The sequence below is a fragment of the Cebus imitator genome, unplaced genomic scaffold, assembly GCF_001604975.1.
Source record: "Cebus imitator isolate Cc_AM_T3 unplaced genomic scaffold, Cebus_imitator-1.0 Scaffold54, whole genome shotgun sequence".
Lineage (NCBI taxonomy): Eukaryota > Metazoa > Chordata > Mammalia > Primates > Cebidae > Cebus > Cebus imitator.
The window spans coordinates 1,802,568-1,817,416 of NW_016107369.1; the positions used below are offsets into that span (position 1 = coordinate 1,802,568).

A 14,849-nucleotide genomic window follows, 5' to 3' on the forward strand; every position below is an offset into this window, starting at 1 on the left:
AAAAAAAAAAAAAAAAAAGGCAAAGGACCTGTATGGATGTTTTTCCAAAGAAGACATAAAAACAGCCAACAGGTACATGAAAAGATGTTCAACATCAGTAATCACAAGGGAAATGCAAATTAAAACCACAGTGAGATATCACCTCATGCCTGTTAAGATGACTAATCTTTGATGAGAGATAACAACTGTTGGTACAAATGTAGATGGATGCAGTCATTGTGAAAAATAGTATGGAAATTCCTAAATAAATTAAAAGTAGAACTCCCACACAACCCATTAATCCCTTTTCTGACTATATGCCCAAAGGAAGTGAAATCACCACCTCATAAAGGTATCTGTTCATCGTAGCATTATTCACAATAGCCAAGACATGAAAACAATCTATGGGTCTGTTGACAGACGAATGAATAAAGAAGCAGTGGTGTGCGTACACATACACACATGCACACACACGAATATTTTTTAGCCTTATAAAAGAGATCCTAGGACCAGGCACAGTGGCTCACGCCTGTAATCCCAGTACTTTGGGAGGCTGAGGTGGGTGGATCACAAGGTCAGGAGTTCGTGACCAGCCTGGCCAGTATGGTGAAACTCCATCTCTACCAAAAAATACAAAAATTAGCCAGGCATGGTGGCATGTGCCTATAGTCTCAGCTACTTAGGAGGCTGAGGCAGAAGAATTGCTTGAACCTGAGAGGCGGAGGTTGCAGTGAGCTGAGATCGCGCCACTGCACTCCAGCCTGGGCAACAGAGCGAGACTCCATCTCAAAAACAAAAACAAAAACAACAACAAAAAGAAAGAGATCCTACCGTTTGCCACACATGGATGAGCCTGGATGACATTATATTAAGTAAAATATGTATTTTACTTAATATATATATTTACTTAATATATACGTTAGCTGGGCATGGTGGCATGCTATTTGCCACATATGGATGAGCCTGGATGACATTAAGTACAATTTTACTTGTGTGTGTGTGTGTATACTTAATATGTATATATTAATAGATATATTTTACTTCATATATATATGTGTGTGTATATATATAAGCTGGGCATGGTGGCATGCACCTGTAATCTCAGCTACTCAGTGCTGAGGCAGGAGAATCGCTTGAACCTGGGAGACAAAGGTTGCAGTGAACTAAGGTTGTGCACAAAAAGAAAAATACTGCGTGATCTCACTTATATATGTAATCTAAAAAAAATCAAGTACACAGAAACAGAATAAAATAGTGGTTACTAGACGTGGTGGTAGTGATAGTAGAGGAAAGCAGGAGGTGTAGGTCAAAGGATACAAAGTAGAGATATATAGGATGAACAAGTTTAGAGATTTAATGTACAATATGAGAACTATAGTTAATAATATTGTGCTTGGGATTTTTGCTGAAAGTAAATTTTAGGTGCTCACCACACAATGGCCAACAGTTGTATAAAAAGATGTTCAACATCCCAAAAAAAGAGGGTAGCTGTGGGATGATGGATTTATTGATTTGCTTGATATGGTAACCATTTCACCGTCTATATGTATATATCAAAACATGTATAACTTAAACATATATAATACAAAATTTAAAATAGTGAGGAAGATCTGTATAATCTTTTCCAGACACACCATGAATGGAGTTCCAATCTTGGAATGCTACTTTTTCTGGACCTAACTCTTGAATGACCATATTAATTTGTTCTTTTTTTTTTGAGATGGAGTTTCACTTTTGTTGACCAGGCTGGAGTGCAATGGCATGATCTCGGTTCACTGTAACCTCCACCTCCTGGGTTCAAGTGATTCTCCTGCTTCAGCCTCTCAAGTAGCTGGGATTACAGGTACCCACCACCATGCCTGGCTAATTTTTATATTTTTAGTAGAGATGGGGTTTCTCAATGTAGGTCAGGCTGGTCTCAGACTCTCAACTGGGAGACATCAGGTGATCCACCCACCTCAGCCTCCCAAAGTGCTGGGATTACAGGCATGAGCCACTGCGCCCAGCCAATTAATTCATTTTTTTCCCCTGTTTTTGTCATAGTTGTTGGAAGCCAAAGAGCCGCTGAGAACCGTAAATTTTCTCTCAATGTCAGGGTGCCCATTATGATACTATCCTGTACCACAGAACCTGAATTACATTTGAAATTGGCAGATTGAGGTACTCCATTTATCAAAACATCTCAATATAATCATGTGGATCTTTTCTTTGCAGCTCAGACATCTAACAACAAAGATTTGCCTCCACTTGTATGTACTAGAATGGCATTAAGGCCAGGTTTCATGATCCCTTTGATATTCATTAATATTTCTTTTTTTTTTTTTGGAGACAGAGTCTTGCTTTGTAACCCAGGCTGGAATGCAATGGCTCCATCTCAGCTCACTGCAACCTCCACCTCCTGGGTTCAAGTGATTCTCTTGCCTCAACGTCGTGAGCAGGTGGGACTACAGGTACATGCCACCACACCCAGCTAATTTTTGTATTTTTAGTAGAGACAGGGTTTCACGATGTTGGCCAGGCTGGTCTTGAACTCCTGATCTCGTGATCTACCCTCCAAAAGTGCTGGGATTACAGGCATCATGAGACACTGCTTCCTGCCAATATTTCTTTTTAAATTGTTTTTTGATCAAGTAGAAAGCCACTCTTCACTTTTCCTTGATAGGAGATGCTATGAAAACTTAACACAGCTCCTGAGTAAATGTCTTCAGGTCATTGGAGGTTTTCCTGGGTAGGTCATGTTGTTTCTTCATTGATACTTCTTTGTGACACTGGGATAAAAACTTGGACATTACTAGGAGACATCTGGAGAATTTCTGCCTGTGTTGACTGGTTTATTATAACGGATAAACAGCCAGATGAAGAGATACATAGGGCGAGGCCTGGAAGGGTCCGGAGTGCAGGAGCTTCCAACTGCATGGAGTTGGGCTGTGTCACCGTTCTGGAATGTGGATAAATTGACCAACTTGAAAGCTCTTGTAGGCTATGTTGTTAAGTGGTAAAACAAGTTGCAGCCAGGCGCAATGGCTCATGCCTATAATCCTAGCACTTTGGGAGTCTGAGGTGGGCATATTGCTTGAGCTCAGGAGTTCGAGAACAGCCTATGCTACATGGCAAAACCCCATCTCTACAAAAAATATAAAAAATTAGTTGGGTGCGGTGGCATGGGACTGTGGTTCCAGCTACTCGGGATGCTGAGGCGGGAGAATCGCTGAAGCCTGGGAGGTTGAGAGTGCAGTGAGCTGTGATCACACTACTGCACTACAGCGTGGTGACACTGCAAGACCCTGACTCAAAAAAAAAAAAGTTGCAGAAGAATGTGTATTTTTTTCTAAGATGGGGGCAACATACAACTATATGTATATATATTTCCTTATGTTTTCAAAAACAAATAACAGAAGATTAGAAGCTAAGGAGAAGGCCAGGTGCAGTGGCTCACACCTATAATCCCAGCACTTTGGGAGGCCGAGGCACGCAGATCACGAGGTCAGGAGTTCATGACTAGTCTGGCCAACATGGTGAAACCCTGTCTCTATTAAAAATACAAAAAGTTAGCTGGGCAGGGTGGTGGGCACCTGTAATCCCAGCTACTTGGGAGGCTGAGGCAGGAGAATCGCCTGAACCCGGGAAATGGAGGTTGCAGTGAGCTGAGATTGAGCCGTTACTCTCCAGCCTGGGCAACAGAGCAAAATTCTGTCTCAAAAAAAAAAGTGTTTAGTGCATGTCCTTTCAGAAATACATATACACACATAATATATATACATATATATTTGTATGTGTATATGTATGAATATATTTTTCAAGGGATATACATAACAATGTTAACAGTTGGTGTCATGCTATAATCCCAGCACTTTGGGAGGGGGAGGTAGGAGGATCACTTGAGCCCAAAAGGTTGAGACTAGCTTGGGCAACATAGAGAGACCGCGCGTCTTTTTTTTTTTTTTTTTTTGAGATGGAGTCTTGTTCTGTTGCCCAAGCTGGAGTGCAGTGGTGCAGTCTTGGCTCATTGTAACCTCTTCCTCCCAGGTTTAAGTGATTCTCCTGCCTCAACCTCCCAAGTAGCTGGGATTACAGTACCCGCCACTATGCCCAGCTAATTTTGGTATTTTTTAGTAGGACAGCGTTTTGCCATGTTGGCCAGGCTGGTCTTGAACCCCTGACCTCAGGTGATCCACTCACCTTGGTCCCCCAAAGTGCTGGGATTACAGGAGTGAGCCACCATGCCCAGCGAATCTTGTGTCTTTTTAAAACAAAGTTAACAGTGGTAATCTTTGGTTAGTAGGGTTATGGTTAGTTTGTTGTTTGCTTATCTGTATTTCCTGATTTTTTTTTTTTACAGTGAACAATGGATTATCTGTATATTAAAAAATATTTAAAGGATATAAAGTCTGGAAAGGTAGATGCAAAATGTTTTCTTATCCGTACTTACTTTTTTCTACAATGAACAAAGCATTAGAGTAATTTCAAAAGTTAATTTCAAATCAATAATAGGTTATATAAAGTCCTGGTTTTAAGTTAAAAAGTCAATTATTTTCCAAAAGTTGATTTTAAAAGTAGAGCATAAGAGAGAGTGGGCTTGGAAAAAGTTTATTTTTATAAGCCCTGGAGATCTTGATTGACTTATTTAGGCCAACAGAGTAAGTTTGCAGTTAAGAAATCTAGTGCCTGGTTAGGGTATTATGTCAAGAAATATTGTGTCCTCTTCAAGAGGTTATTGTCAGTGTAGTCTGCACCTATTGGAACACATCTGGAGAAGTTCATTTTGGCTCCTTTCTTTAAATGGAACAAACTAAGTGAAGCAGCTGAAGGAGGCCAGTATGGTTACAGATTGTGTGGTGTGAAAGTGACCAACCTGAGGAGAAGGAACTTGTGGAAATGTGACAGCCAGCTGTCAATATGTGAAAGAATACTGTGGGGATTGGTGGTCAAAGAGGAGAATTTATGAGAAAGCACATTTCACTTAGGTCAACAATGGGGAGAACTTTGTATTTGCATTTTCCCTCAGTGAATGGGCAATTTTTCTTTGTTGGGAGAAAAATTGGGTGGTAGGAGCTCTAAGTTCTTTCTGCCTATGAGACTGAATTGACCAAAAGAAAAATAGATCTTGGCTGGGTGGGCACTGTGGCTTACACCTGTAATCTCAGCACTTGGGGAGGCTGAGGTGGGAGGATCACTTGAGCCCAGGAATTCAAGACCAGTCTGCCTGGGCAACATGTTAAGACCCTCATCTCTACAAAAAATAAAAAAATTAGTCTGGCTTGGTGGGGTGTGCCTGTGGTCCTAGCTACTCAGGAGGCTGAGGTGAGAGGATTGAGGATTGCTTGAACCCAGAAGGCTGAGGTTGCCAAGAGTCATAATTGTGTCACTGCACTCCAGCCTGGGTGATAGTGGGAAACTCTGTCCCCCACCCCCGCCCCCCAAAAAAAGAAAAATAGATTTTGTTCACATATAAAAACTGAGACTAGATTAAGCTTGGATTAAGAATTTTGCCTTTTATTTTCACTTTGACTTTGCTTCCAAACTCTGAAACTTTCAATGTTTGAAGTTGACTTCATTAAGTTGCATTTTGTATTGAGAAGTAAACTCTGGTCTTCAGTGTCTTGCTGCCTTACACAGAGGGAGTTAAATGAGGGGCTGTCTAAATGAACTAAGCCATGTGCTATCTGAGTATTCAAGGAAAAACTAAATGAATAACCCACAAAACTAAGCAGCATCTGATGGTTAAGAGCACAACTGCCTGGGTTTGAATCCTGTCCCTATGCCTTAGGTTCTTTACCTGCAAAAATGGCTGTGACAGTGCCAGCCATATGCTTGTTGTGAGCTTGAGAACATGGCCTTCATTATGCATTTCACCTATATACTCCTTGAGGGCACCTAGTTATTCAATAAATCATTACTAAATGAGTGACTGAATAAATAAATGAAATTACAAAAGTCCTTTACCTGACCTTGGGTGCATTGACCTGAACTCACTGAATGTAGAAGTGACACTTTATGCTTTGAGACTAAATTCAGTTTATCTTACCCACTCTACCCTCTATGTTCTGCCTTATTGGACCATCTACTTTCTGAGAAATATGATTCCTTCCTTCCTTCCTTCCTTCCTTTCTTTTCTTTCTTTTTAAATTTTAAAATTTATTTTTATTATTTTTTATTGACACAAAGTCTCACTCTGTTGCCTAGGCTAGAGTGCAGTGGCACGATCTTGGCTTACATCAACCTCTGCCTCCTGGGTTCAAGCAATTCTGCAGCCTCCTGAGTAGCTGGGATTACAGGTGCCTACCACCAGGCCTGGCCAATTTTTGTATGTTTAGTGAAGACAGGGTTTCACCATGTTGGCCAGGCTGGTCTCGAACTTCTGACCTCAAGTGATCCACCCACCCGCCTTGGCCTCCCAAAGTGCTGAGATTCTAGGCATGAGCCACCACGCCAGTCCTATTTTTTTTAATTATATTTTTTGAGATGGAGTTTCACTTATGTTGCCCAGAGTGCAATGGTGTGATCTCGGCTCACTGCAACCTCCACCTCCCGGGTTCAAGTGATTCTTCTGCCTTAGTTTACTAAGTAGCTAGGATTACAGGTACGCACCATGATGCCTGGCTAATTTTGTATTTTTAGTAGAGATGGGGTTTCACCATGTTGGTCAGGCAGGTCACGAACTCCTGACCTCAGGTGATCCACTCACCTCAGCCTCCCAAAGTGCTGGGATTACAGGCGTGAACCACCGCACCTGGCCTTAATTTTTTTTTAGAGATAGAACCTTGCTCTGTTGCTCAGGCTGGTCTTGAACTCCTGGGCTCAAGCAATCCTCCTGCTTTGGCCTCCCAAATGTTGGGATTATAGGGTTAGCTTTTTGGAGACTTGTTTTGGAAATGACTCATTTTTTATGAATGAGTTATGACTGTCTGAGAATACTTGGATGTGATGACTTGAATAATTTATGTGTTGGGCCTCCCAGCATGCAAAGTTCAGACCAGAATATTTTGGGGAAGAATTTGATTGATATTGCCAGATTTTTTTAAAGGTACAAGAGAATTATGATTGTGTTCCCTCTCAGATATTAAATTCTTTCTTTCTATGATTTTCTAGAGAATGAAGATCTAGAAAACAACAAGGATACCTCTTCATTGGCTTCTGCCACTGATCCAGAACCCCGTTCCTCACCCCACAGGTAACCACTTGGCATAAAACGTTTTCAGAGGCTTTATCGTTTGAGATGAGGAATTGGTGAAAGAAATTTGGGTAGTGACTTTAAGGGGGAAGACAAGTTGAAGTAAAGAATATGGATGGTTTTGTCATCAACACTCAAGTGTGTTTAGGGGCAATGTCAGATCTATTTCAGGTTATACACTTTTCTTTTACTCTCAGAGAATAAACTATAACAAATAGTCTAGTGTAGTGTCCTCATTTATCTTCTAGTGTCCTCATTTATCTTCTCCTGAAGATCGTGTTCAAATGTTAAAATATTTGAAGGAGACTCCAGGTGGCCTTGCAAGAGAATGCATGTTTGGTTTTTACCCATAAAATACATACACACATACACATGCTCTCACTAAAACAATTGGAATTTTTTTATTCTATAATTTTCAGATTAAACCATTATGATGGCCTTTAGGTTTTCTTTCTTAATTTCCTTCTCTGCCATCTCATCCAACCACCATCGTTTTTTTTTTGTTTTTTTTTTTTAGATGGAGTCTCGCTCTGTTTCTAAGCTGGAGTGCAGTGGTGTGATCTCAGCTCACTGCAACCTCTGCCTCCCTGGTTAAAGTGACTCTTCTGCGTCAGCCTCCTGAGTAACTGGGCCTGCAGGCATGCACCACCACGCTTGGCTAATTTTTGTATTTTTAGTAGGGATGGGGTTTTACCATGTTGGCCAGGATGGTCTCCATCTCCTGACCTCATGATCCGCCCACGTCGGCCTCCCAAAGTGATGGGATTACAAGTGTGAGCCACCGTGCCCTGCCCCAACCACCATCTTTGATATTAGATATATAACAGAAAGGGAAGAGGTACAGTACAGCCCTGGAAAGAGTAGAAACCATGAAGCACTAATAGAATAACTAATGAAATCCTGTATTTTGGAAAAACCCTGAGGTATTGAGTATCGTAGTCCAACTGATTAGTTCATGAGACAGTGTTGTCCAGTAAATCTGTGGTCTCCACACAGAATTGATGGGGTGGAGGTGGTGGCACATGTCAGGGTATTTCAGAAATTTGTTACTTCTTGAGTTCCATTTAGAAGTTCTTTCCTCGTGCCGGGTGCAGTGGCTTATGCCCGTAATCCCAGCACTTTGGGAGGCTGAGGCGGGTGGATCATGAGGTCAAGAGATCGAGACCATCCTGGCCAACATGGTGAAACCCCGTCTCTACTAAAAATACAAAAAATTAGCCGGGTGTGGTGGTACGTGCCTGTAGTCCCAGATACTCAGGAGGCTGAGGCAGAAGAATTGCTTGAAACCGGAAAATGGAAGTTGCAGTGAGCCAGGATCACGCCACTGCACTCCAGCCTGGTGATAGAGCGGGACTCTGTCTCAAAAAAAAAAAAAGTTCTTTCCTTTTGCTTTTGCCTGTGAAATAATTTGTATGATTAATATAATTATAATATAGTTGATTATAACAGCCGTGTTTTATTTTTGTTGTTTTTTTGTTACAGCCATGTTTTTTTAATGTTCTTCTGTAATAATGGTAATGAAATAGTTACTTTTTTTTTTTTTGAGACGGAGTCTCACTGTGTCTACCAGGCTGGAGTGTAGTGGGGCGATCTTGGCTAACTGCAACCTCCACCTCCTGGGTTCAAGTGATTCTCCTTCCTCAGTCTCCTGAGTAGCTGGGATTACAGGTGCCTGGCACCACACCCAGCTAATTTTTGTATTTTTTAATAGAGATGCGGTTTTGCCATGTTGGCCAGGCTGGACTTCAACTCCTGACCTCAGGTGATCTGACCACCTTGGCCTACAAAAGTGCTAGGATCATAGGTGTGAGCCACCGTGCCTAGCCGAAATAGTTAATTTTGTCAGACATTTATATTTGCCAAATACTACACTAGGTGTATTTATTATCTCATAAAGTTTTAATTCTCATAACAACCCTCATGAAACAAGTATAGCTGCTTTTTTTTTTTAAAGATGAAGCAAATGAAACAGTGAGTTCAATAACTTGCCCAAGTTCACATAGCTTTAGGTTTGTTCAACTCTATAGCTTATTCTCTTAGCCAGAAAGTTTTGAGTTCTATGCCTGGAGCTACTCAGTTAATATTCATAATAACCCTGTAGAAGACATAGCCTCCTCAAGGCATTGATTGAGACCATTCATGTTTTCATCAAGTCTTCTGAGGAGAACTCCTTTCCAACTTCTTTCCATCATCCCTTTTCTTATATGCTAATTTGAAGGATCTTTGGTGTTGGGTTTTGGCACAGAGGTGTCTTTGTTTTTTTAAGTTGTGCAAATTTATGGGGTCCATGATGCATTTTTTGCATGTATATAATGCACAGTGATCAGGTCAGGGTATTTATGGTGTCCAATGCCAAAGTACACAGAACTGTTTTGTCCTTCTAAGGATCAATAAATCTTTTAAAATGAGAAACACAGAACATCCTTAGACAAAATAACTTTTTTTTTTTGAGACGGAGTCTTACACTGTCACCCAGGCTGGAGTGCAGTGGTGTGATCTTGGCTCACTGCAACCTCCATCTCCCGGGTTCAAATGAGTCTTCTGCCTCAGCCTCCCTACTAGCTGGGACTACAGGCACGTGTCATCACACCCTTCTAATTTTTGTATTTTTTAGTAGAGATGGGGTTTCACCATATTTGTGAGGCTGGTCTTGAACTCTTGACCTCATGATCTTCCGGCCTCAGCCTTCCAAAGTGCTGGGATTACAGGTGTGAGCCACCGCATCCAGGGATTTAATTTTTCACTATTGTTTCTAACGTCTACTGAGTGAAGATAAGAATCCAGTGAGTGTGATGCCTGAGGCTCAGTGCTTATGCTTATGTGTCTATTGGAAGTGGAAGCGGCACAACTTTCTGTCTTTTCTAGTGAGGCTGGCTGGCCGGCCAGGCTTTCCCCTCCCTTTGAGATGACCTCCCTGCTCCAGGTCAGTACACACCAGAAGCTTACAGTGAAGGCTTTTCCTTTACATGGCTTATCACCAGCATCGAGTGATTTGAAATTCATCTTTCCCCACATGCCCTTTTCTAATTCTCCAGAGCATAAAATGCTAATGTGAATATTAAATTTATGTGACTGGCACATATCCTTCTTAACATAATTTTATTATTATTTATTGAGACAGAGTCTCACTCTGTTGCCCAGCCTGGAGCATGGTGAGCAGTCATAACTCCCTGCAGCCTCAAGCTTCTGGACTCATGCAACCCTCCCACCTCATCCTTGTAGCTAGGACCACAGGCATGAGCCACCATACCCAGCCTTAAAATGTGTTTTATTTTTTATTTTTTTGAGACAGAATCTTGCTCTGTCACCAGGCTGGAGTGCAGTGGCATGATCTTGGTTCACTGCGACCTCCGCCTCCCTGATTCAAGCGATTCCCCTGCCTCAGCTTCTGGAGTAGCTGAGACTACAGGCGCACACCACCATGCCCAGCTAATTTTTGTATTTTTAGTAGAGACAGGGTTTCACCATGTTGTCCAGGATGATCTTGATCTCCTGACCTTGTGATCTGCCTACCTTCCAAGGTGCTGGGATTACAGGTTTGAGCCACCACACCAGGCCCAAAATATTTTTTTAATAAGCAGGACCATGTTTTTTCAAGGTAGCATGCACAAAGGCAAAGAGACTAAATTTTAGATGTCACACACAGTAAAATCAGGCTAATGATTCAAATAACCTGTTGTAGTCTCACCTTCCCAATATTATAAATGATAGTCTGATCCAGAATTTGTTTTATTCCCAAGCAAAAATTAACTTATTCATTGTTTTATTCAACAAATATTTGGGGGCTAGTATTTATTCAACAGATGTTTGTTGGGAGCCTACCACGTACCTGATACTGTTCTAGGTACTAAAGATACCACAAATGTGCAAAATAGTCCATCCTGCTCTCATGGAGGTTATGTTCTAGTGGGAGAAGTGGACAGAAAACAAGTGCACATCATATTTCATAGACTCTTAAGTTGCCATCAACTGTAAGATGTACTTTTATGTACGTATCACCAAGAGAGGAAGAAATGCTTAAGATGGATTGTCTAATAGACCCCCCCCATATGGAGCTGGGACCCCAAAAGCCTTGCACCTTCATGAAAGGATAAAGAGAAAAATCCCCCCCTCCTCCCAGAAAAGGACAGCAAGGAAACTCGATTGTCTCAAACTTGACACTGTGTCATGGGAGAAAAAAATATCTTCCCTGTGAACAGGAATAAGTTGGTATTAGCCAGTGTCTTTTCTAAATTCATTCTGCCAGGATGATCTAAACAAGACCCTAAACAGATAATTTAATTTCTTTTTTTTTTTTTTGAGACAGAGTCTTGCTCTGTCGCCAGCCAGGCTGAAGTGCAGTAGTGTGATCTTGGCTCACTGCAACCTCTGCCTCCCAGGTTCGAGCAATTCTCCTGCCTCAGCCTCCCAAGTAGCTGGGACTACAGGCACATGCCACCATGCCCAGCTGATTTTTTTTATTTTTATTTTTTTTTATTTTTAGTAGAGGCAGAGTTTCACCATGTTGGCCAGGATGATCTCGAGCTCCTGACCTCTTGATCCACCCTCCATGGCCTTCCGAAGTGCTGGGATTACAGGTATAAGCCACCGCGCCCAGCCTAGATAACTTAATTTCAAGGCATCTCATATTGGTAGCATTCCTAAGTACTGGCAGAAGCAAATGCAAATCTCTTTAGGAAAGACTTGATGTCAGTCCAGGGCCATGCAGTTTTAAGACATCATCAATTTTTAAGACATCCTATCTTTCAGTTGTGTTAAAATCTAAAAACCAGTGTGCATCTTGCAATCAACAACATATGGCCATATCATGTCAGGCAGTAATAGATGCAGTGAAGAAAAATGAAGCCGGGTAAGGGCAGGAACAGTGACAAGGCCGGGGAGGGGTAGCCATTTTATATACAGACCTCTGGGAAACATCGCAGCAGAAAAACTACCAGAAGTCTTCAGTTAGCTAAAGAAGAGTTAATATCCTAGCAGAGTATTCTAGGTAGGGGCTACAGCAAATGCAAAAACTCTCAAGTGGGAGAGTACTTGGGGTGTTTGAGGACTCTCAAGGATTGAAGAAGCTTTTGTGGGTGGAGGGACCAGGGCAGAGTGAGGATTCTGAGAGGTAAAGTCAGAGTACAAAGGGCCTTAGGGTTCCAGGTGGCAGGCTTGGTTCCTGGTGCTGTGCATACAGAGGCAATGAGACCCCAGTGCCTGCCACCAAGCTTACTTTCTAGTAGAGGAGGCAGATGATACACAGTGTCAGGAAACAGAACGGGACTATAATTTCTTGGTTGAAGAGCATTAAAATAGGCCCACAGCCTAGGCCAATTTACAGCTTAGCACTGAATTACTCAAGTGAACCTATAAAGATCAACAGAATCCCACAGCTCTGATTCTCAGAGTGACCACCTCTTATCTGTCCTGAGATAGGTTGGAGTAATTTTAGATATTCCAAAAGATGGCTCTGTTTTATCTGAAGAGGTAACTTATAAAATAGGATTGATTTTTCTTGTTTATGTTTAAAAAGGAAAGAAACAAACTAATAAACTCTAAAATAAAGCCTCCTTCTGTTTCCCCCATGAGGTGTATAGTACCATTTTCCTGTCATTTACTCAGCCTCTCCGAGGAAATGATGCCCTCCTGCAGGGATTCTCAGACCTTTATGCTCTTAAAAATTATTGAAGACCCAAAGAACTTTTGTTGGTGTGGGTTATATCTATCAATATTTACTGTATTAGAAACTAAAACTGAAAAATTAGAATATGATTATTCATGCATTTAAAAATAATAAATCATTACATGCTGTATAAAAAACATGTTTTTACATAAAAACAACTAATTTTCAAAGCAAAGAATGTAGTACAAAGAGAGACACTGTACATCTCTTTAATGTTTGGCTTAATAAAAAATAGCTGGATTCTCCTCTCTGGTTCTGAGTTCTTTCCATTGCAATATCACATGTCAAATAATCTCTGGAAAATTCCACTGTACACTCTTGAGAAAATGAGAAAGAAAAAAGGGAAATAACATTTTAGTATTATTATTATGAAACAGTTTGAACTTCACAGATTCCTCTGAAGGGTCCTGAGGACCCCAAGGATTCCCAGACCATACTTTGATAACTGCCATTCAAAAAAATCCATGTCACCAAAAGGATTTGGTGATTTCCAGAAGGCCTGGGTTATTTTGCTACAGCCCTGTCACTAATATTCTAGTTTCTCTGAAGCCAGGGGAAATGGAAGAGAACATAAATCATTCCCTTGCGTCTTTAAAATCAACTATTCACCTAGCTGTGTTTGAAGTCATTGGGATTGTTGATTAATGTGCTTAAAAAAGGAGAGAAACTGAACACTGAACGGGGACAGGGTATGAAATGGAACTGCTGAAAGACTCTGCTTCAGGGATAACTGCAGAGAGAGTTGCCTTGATAATCAGTTTGTACTTCCTTCGTTTTGGTACTCAGTTTCCCTTAGGCAGGGCTCCTCCTTTTGCTTCTAGCCAGTGCTTTTGATGTAGAACTGAACTCAGATTCTTTTTTTTTTTTTTTAAAGACAGGGTTTCACCAGGTTGGCCAGGCTGGTCTTGAACTCCTGACCTCAGGTGATCTGCCCCCCTCTGCCTCCCAAAGTGCTGAGATTACAGGCATGAGCCACCATGCCCGGCCCACTGAACTCAGATTCTAACAATTCTTTTTTTTTTTTTTTTTTTTAGACAGGGTTTCACTCTTTTTCCTTTTTTTTTGTTGGTGTTCATGTTTTCAGCTCACTGCAACCTCCGCCTCCTCCTGGGTTCAAGCGATTCTCCTGCCTCAGCCTCCTGAGTAGCTGGGACTACAGGCGCATGCTACCATGCCCGGCTAATATTTGTATTTTTAGTAGAGATGGGTTTTCTCCATGTTGGTCAGGCTGGTCTCAAACTCTTGACCTAAGGTGATCTGCCTGCCTTGGCCTCCTAAAGTGCTGGGATTATAGGTGCGAGCCACTGTGCCTGGCCTCTAACAATTCTTCGGTTAAAATTCTGTGGGTCTCAGAGTGAGGAATAGCATTAGAACTCACAGAAGCAGAGGGCAGAATGGTGGTTAATAGGGGTTGGGGCCTGCGGGTGGGCTGGGGAAATGTTGGTCAAGTGGTCTAAGGTGTCAGGAGGAACAAGTTCTGGAGATCTTTGTACAGCATGGTGACTATAGTTAATAATAATGTATACTTAAAAATTGCTAAGACAGTGGATTTTAAATGTTCTCACCACGGCCGGGCGCAGTGGCTCACGCCTGTAATCCCAGCACTTCGGGAGGCCAAGGTGGGTGGATCACGAGGTCAAGAGATCGAGACCATCCTGATCAACATGGTGAAACCCCATCTCTACTAAAAATACAAAAAATTAGCTGGGCATGGTGGCGCGTGCCTGTAATCCCAGCTACTCAGGAGGCTGAGGCAGGAGAATTGCCTGAACCCAGGAAGCGGAGGTTGCGGTGAGCCGAGATCGCGCCATTGCACTCCAGCCTGGGTAACAAGAGTGAAACTCCTGTCTCAAAAAAAAAAAAAAAAAAAAAAAAAAAATGTTCTCGCCACAAAAAAAGAGTATGTGAGGGGATGAATATGTTAATTAGCTCAATTTAATCATTTTACAATATATATATACATCAAAAACACATTATATACCATACATATATGCTGCACTTTGTCAACTAAAATAAATAAATAAAAGAAACGAC

The 14,849-nt window shown here is 41.6% G+C and overlaps 1 protein-coding gene across 4 annotated transcripts in view; it reads left to right on the forward strand.

Annotated features, from left to right (window-relative positions):
• The window catches only part of TMED8 (transmembrane p24 trafficking protein family member 8), a 38,657-nt gene that overhangs the window by 17,082 nt on the left and 6,726 nt on the right, over window positions 1–14,849 (forward strand). For all 4 annotated transcript variants that reach the window (XM_017528541.2, XM_017528542.2, XM_017528543.2 and 1 more), the window contains one exon: window positions 7,069–7,150. In XM_017528541.2, the coding sequence (XP_017384030.1) occupies window positions 7,069–7,150 (82 nt within the window). Of the gene's footprint in view, window positions 1–7,068; window positions 7,151–14,849 lie in introns of those variants that run through there.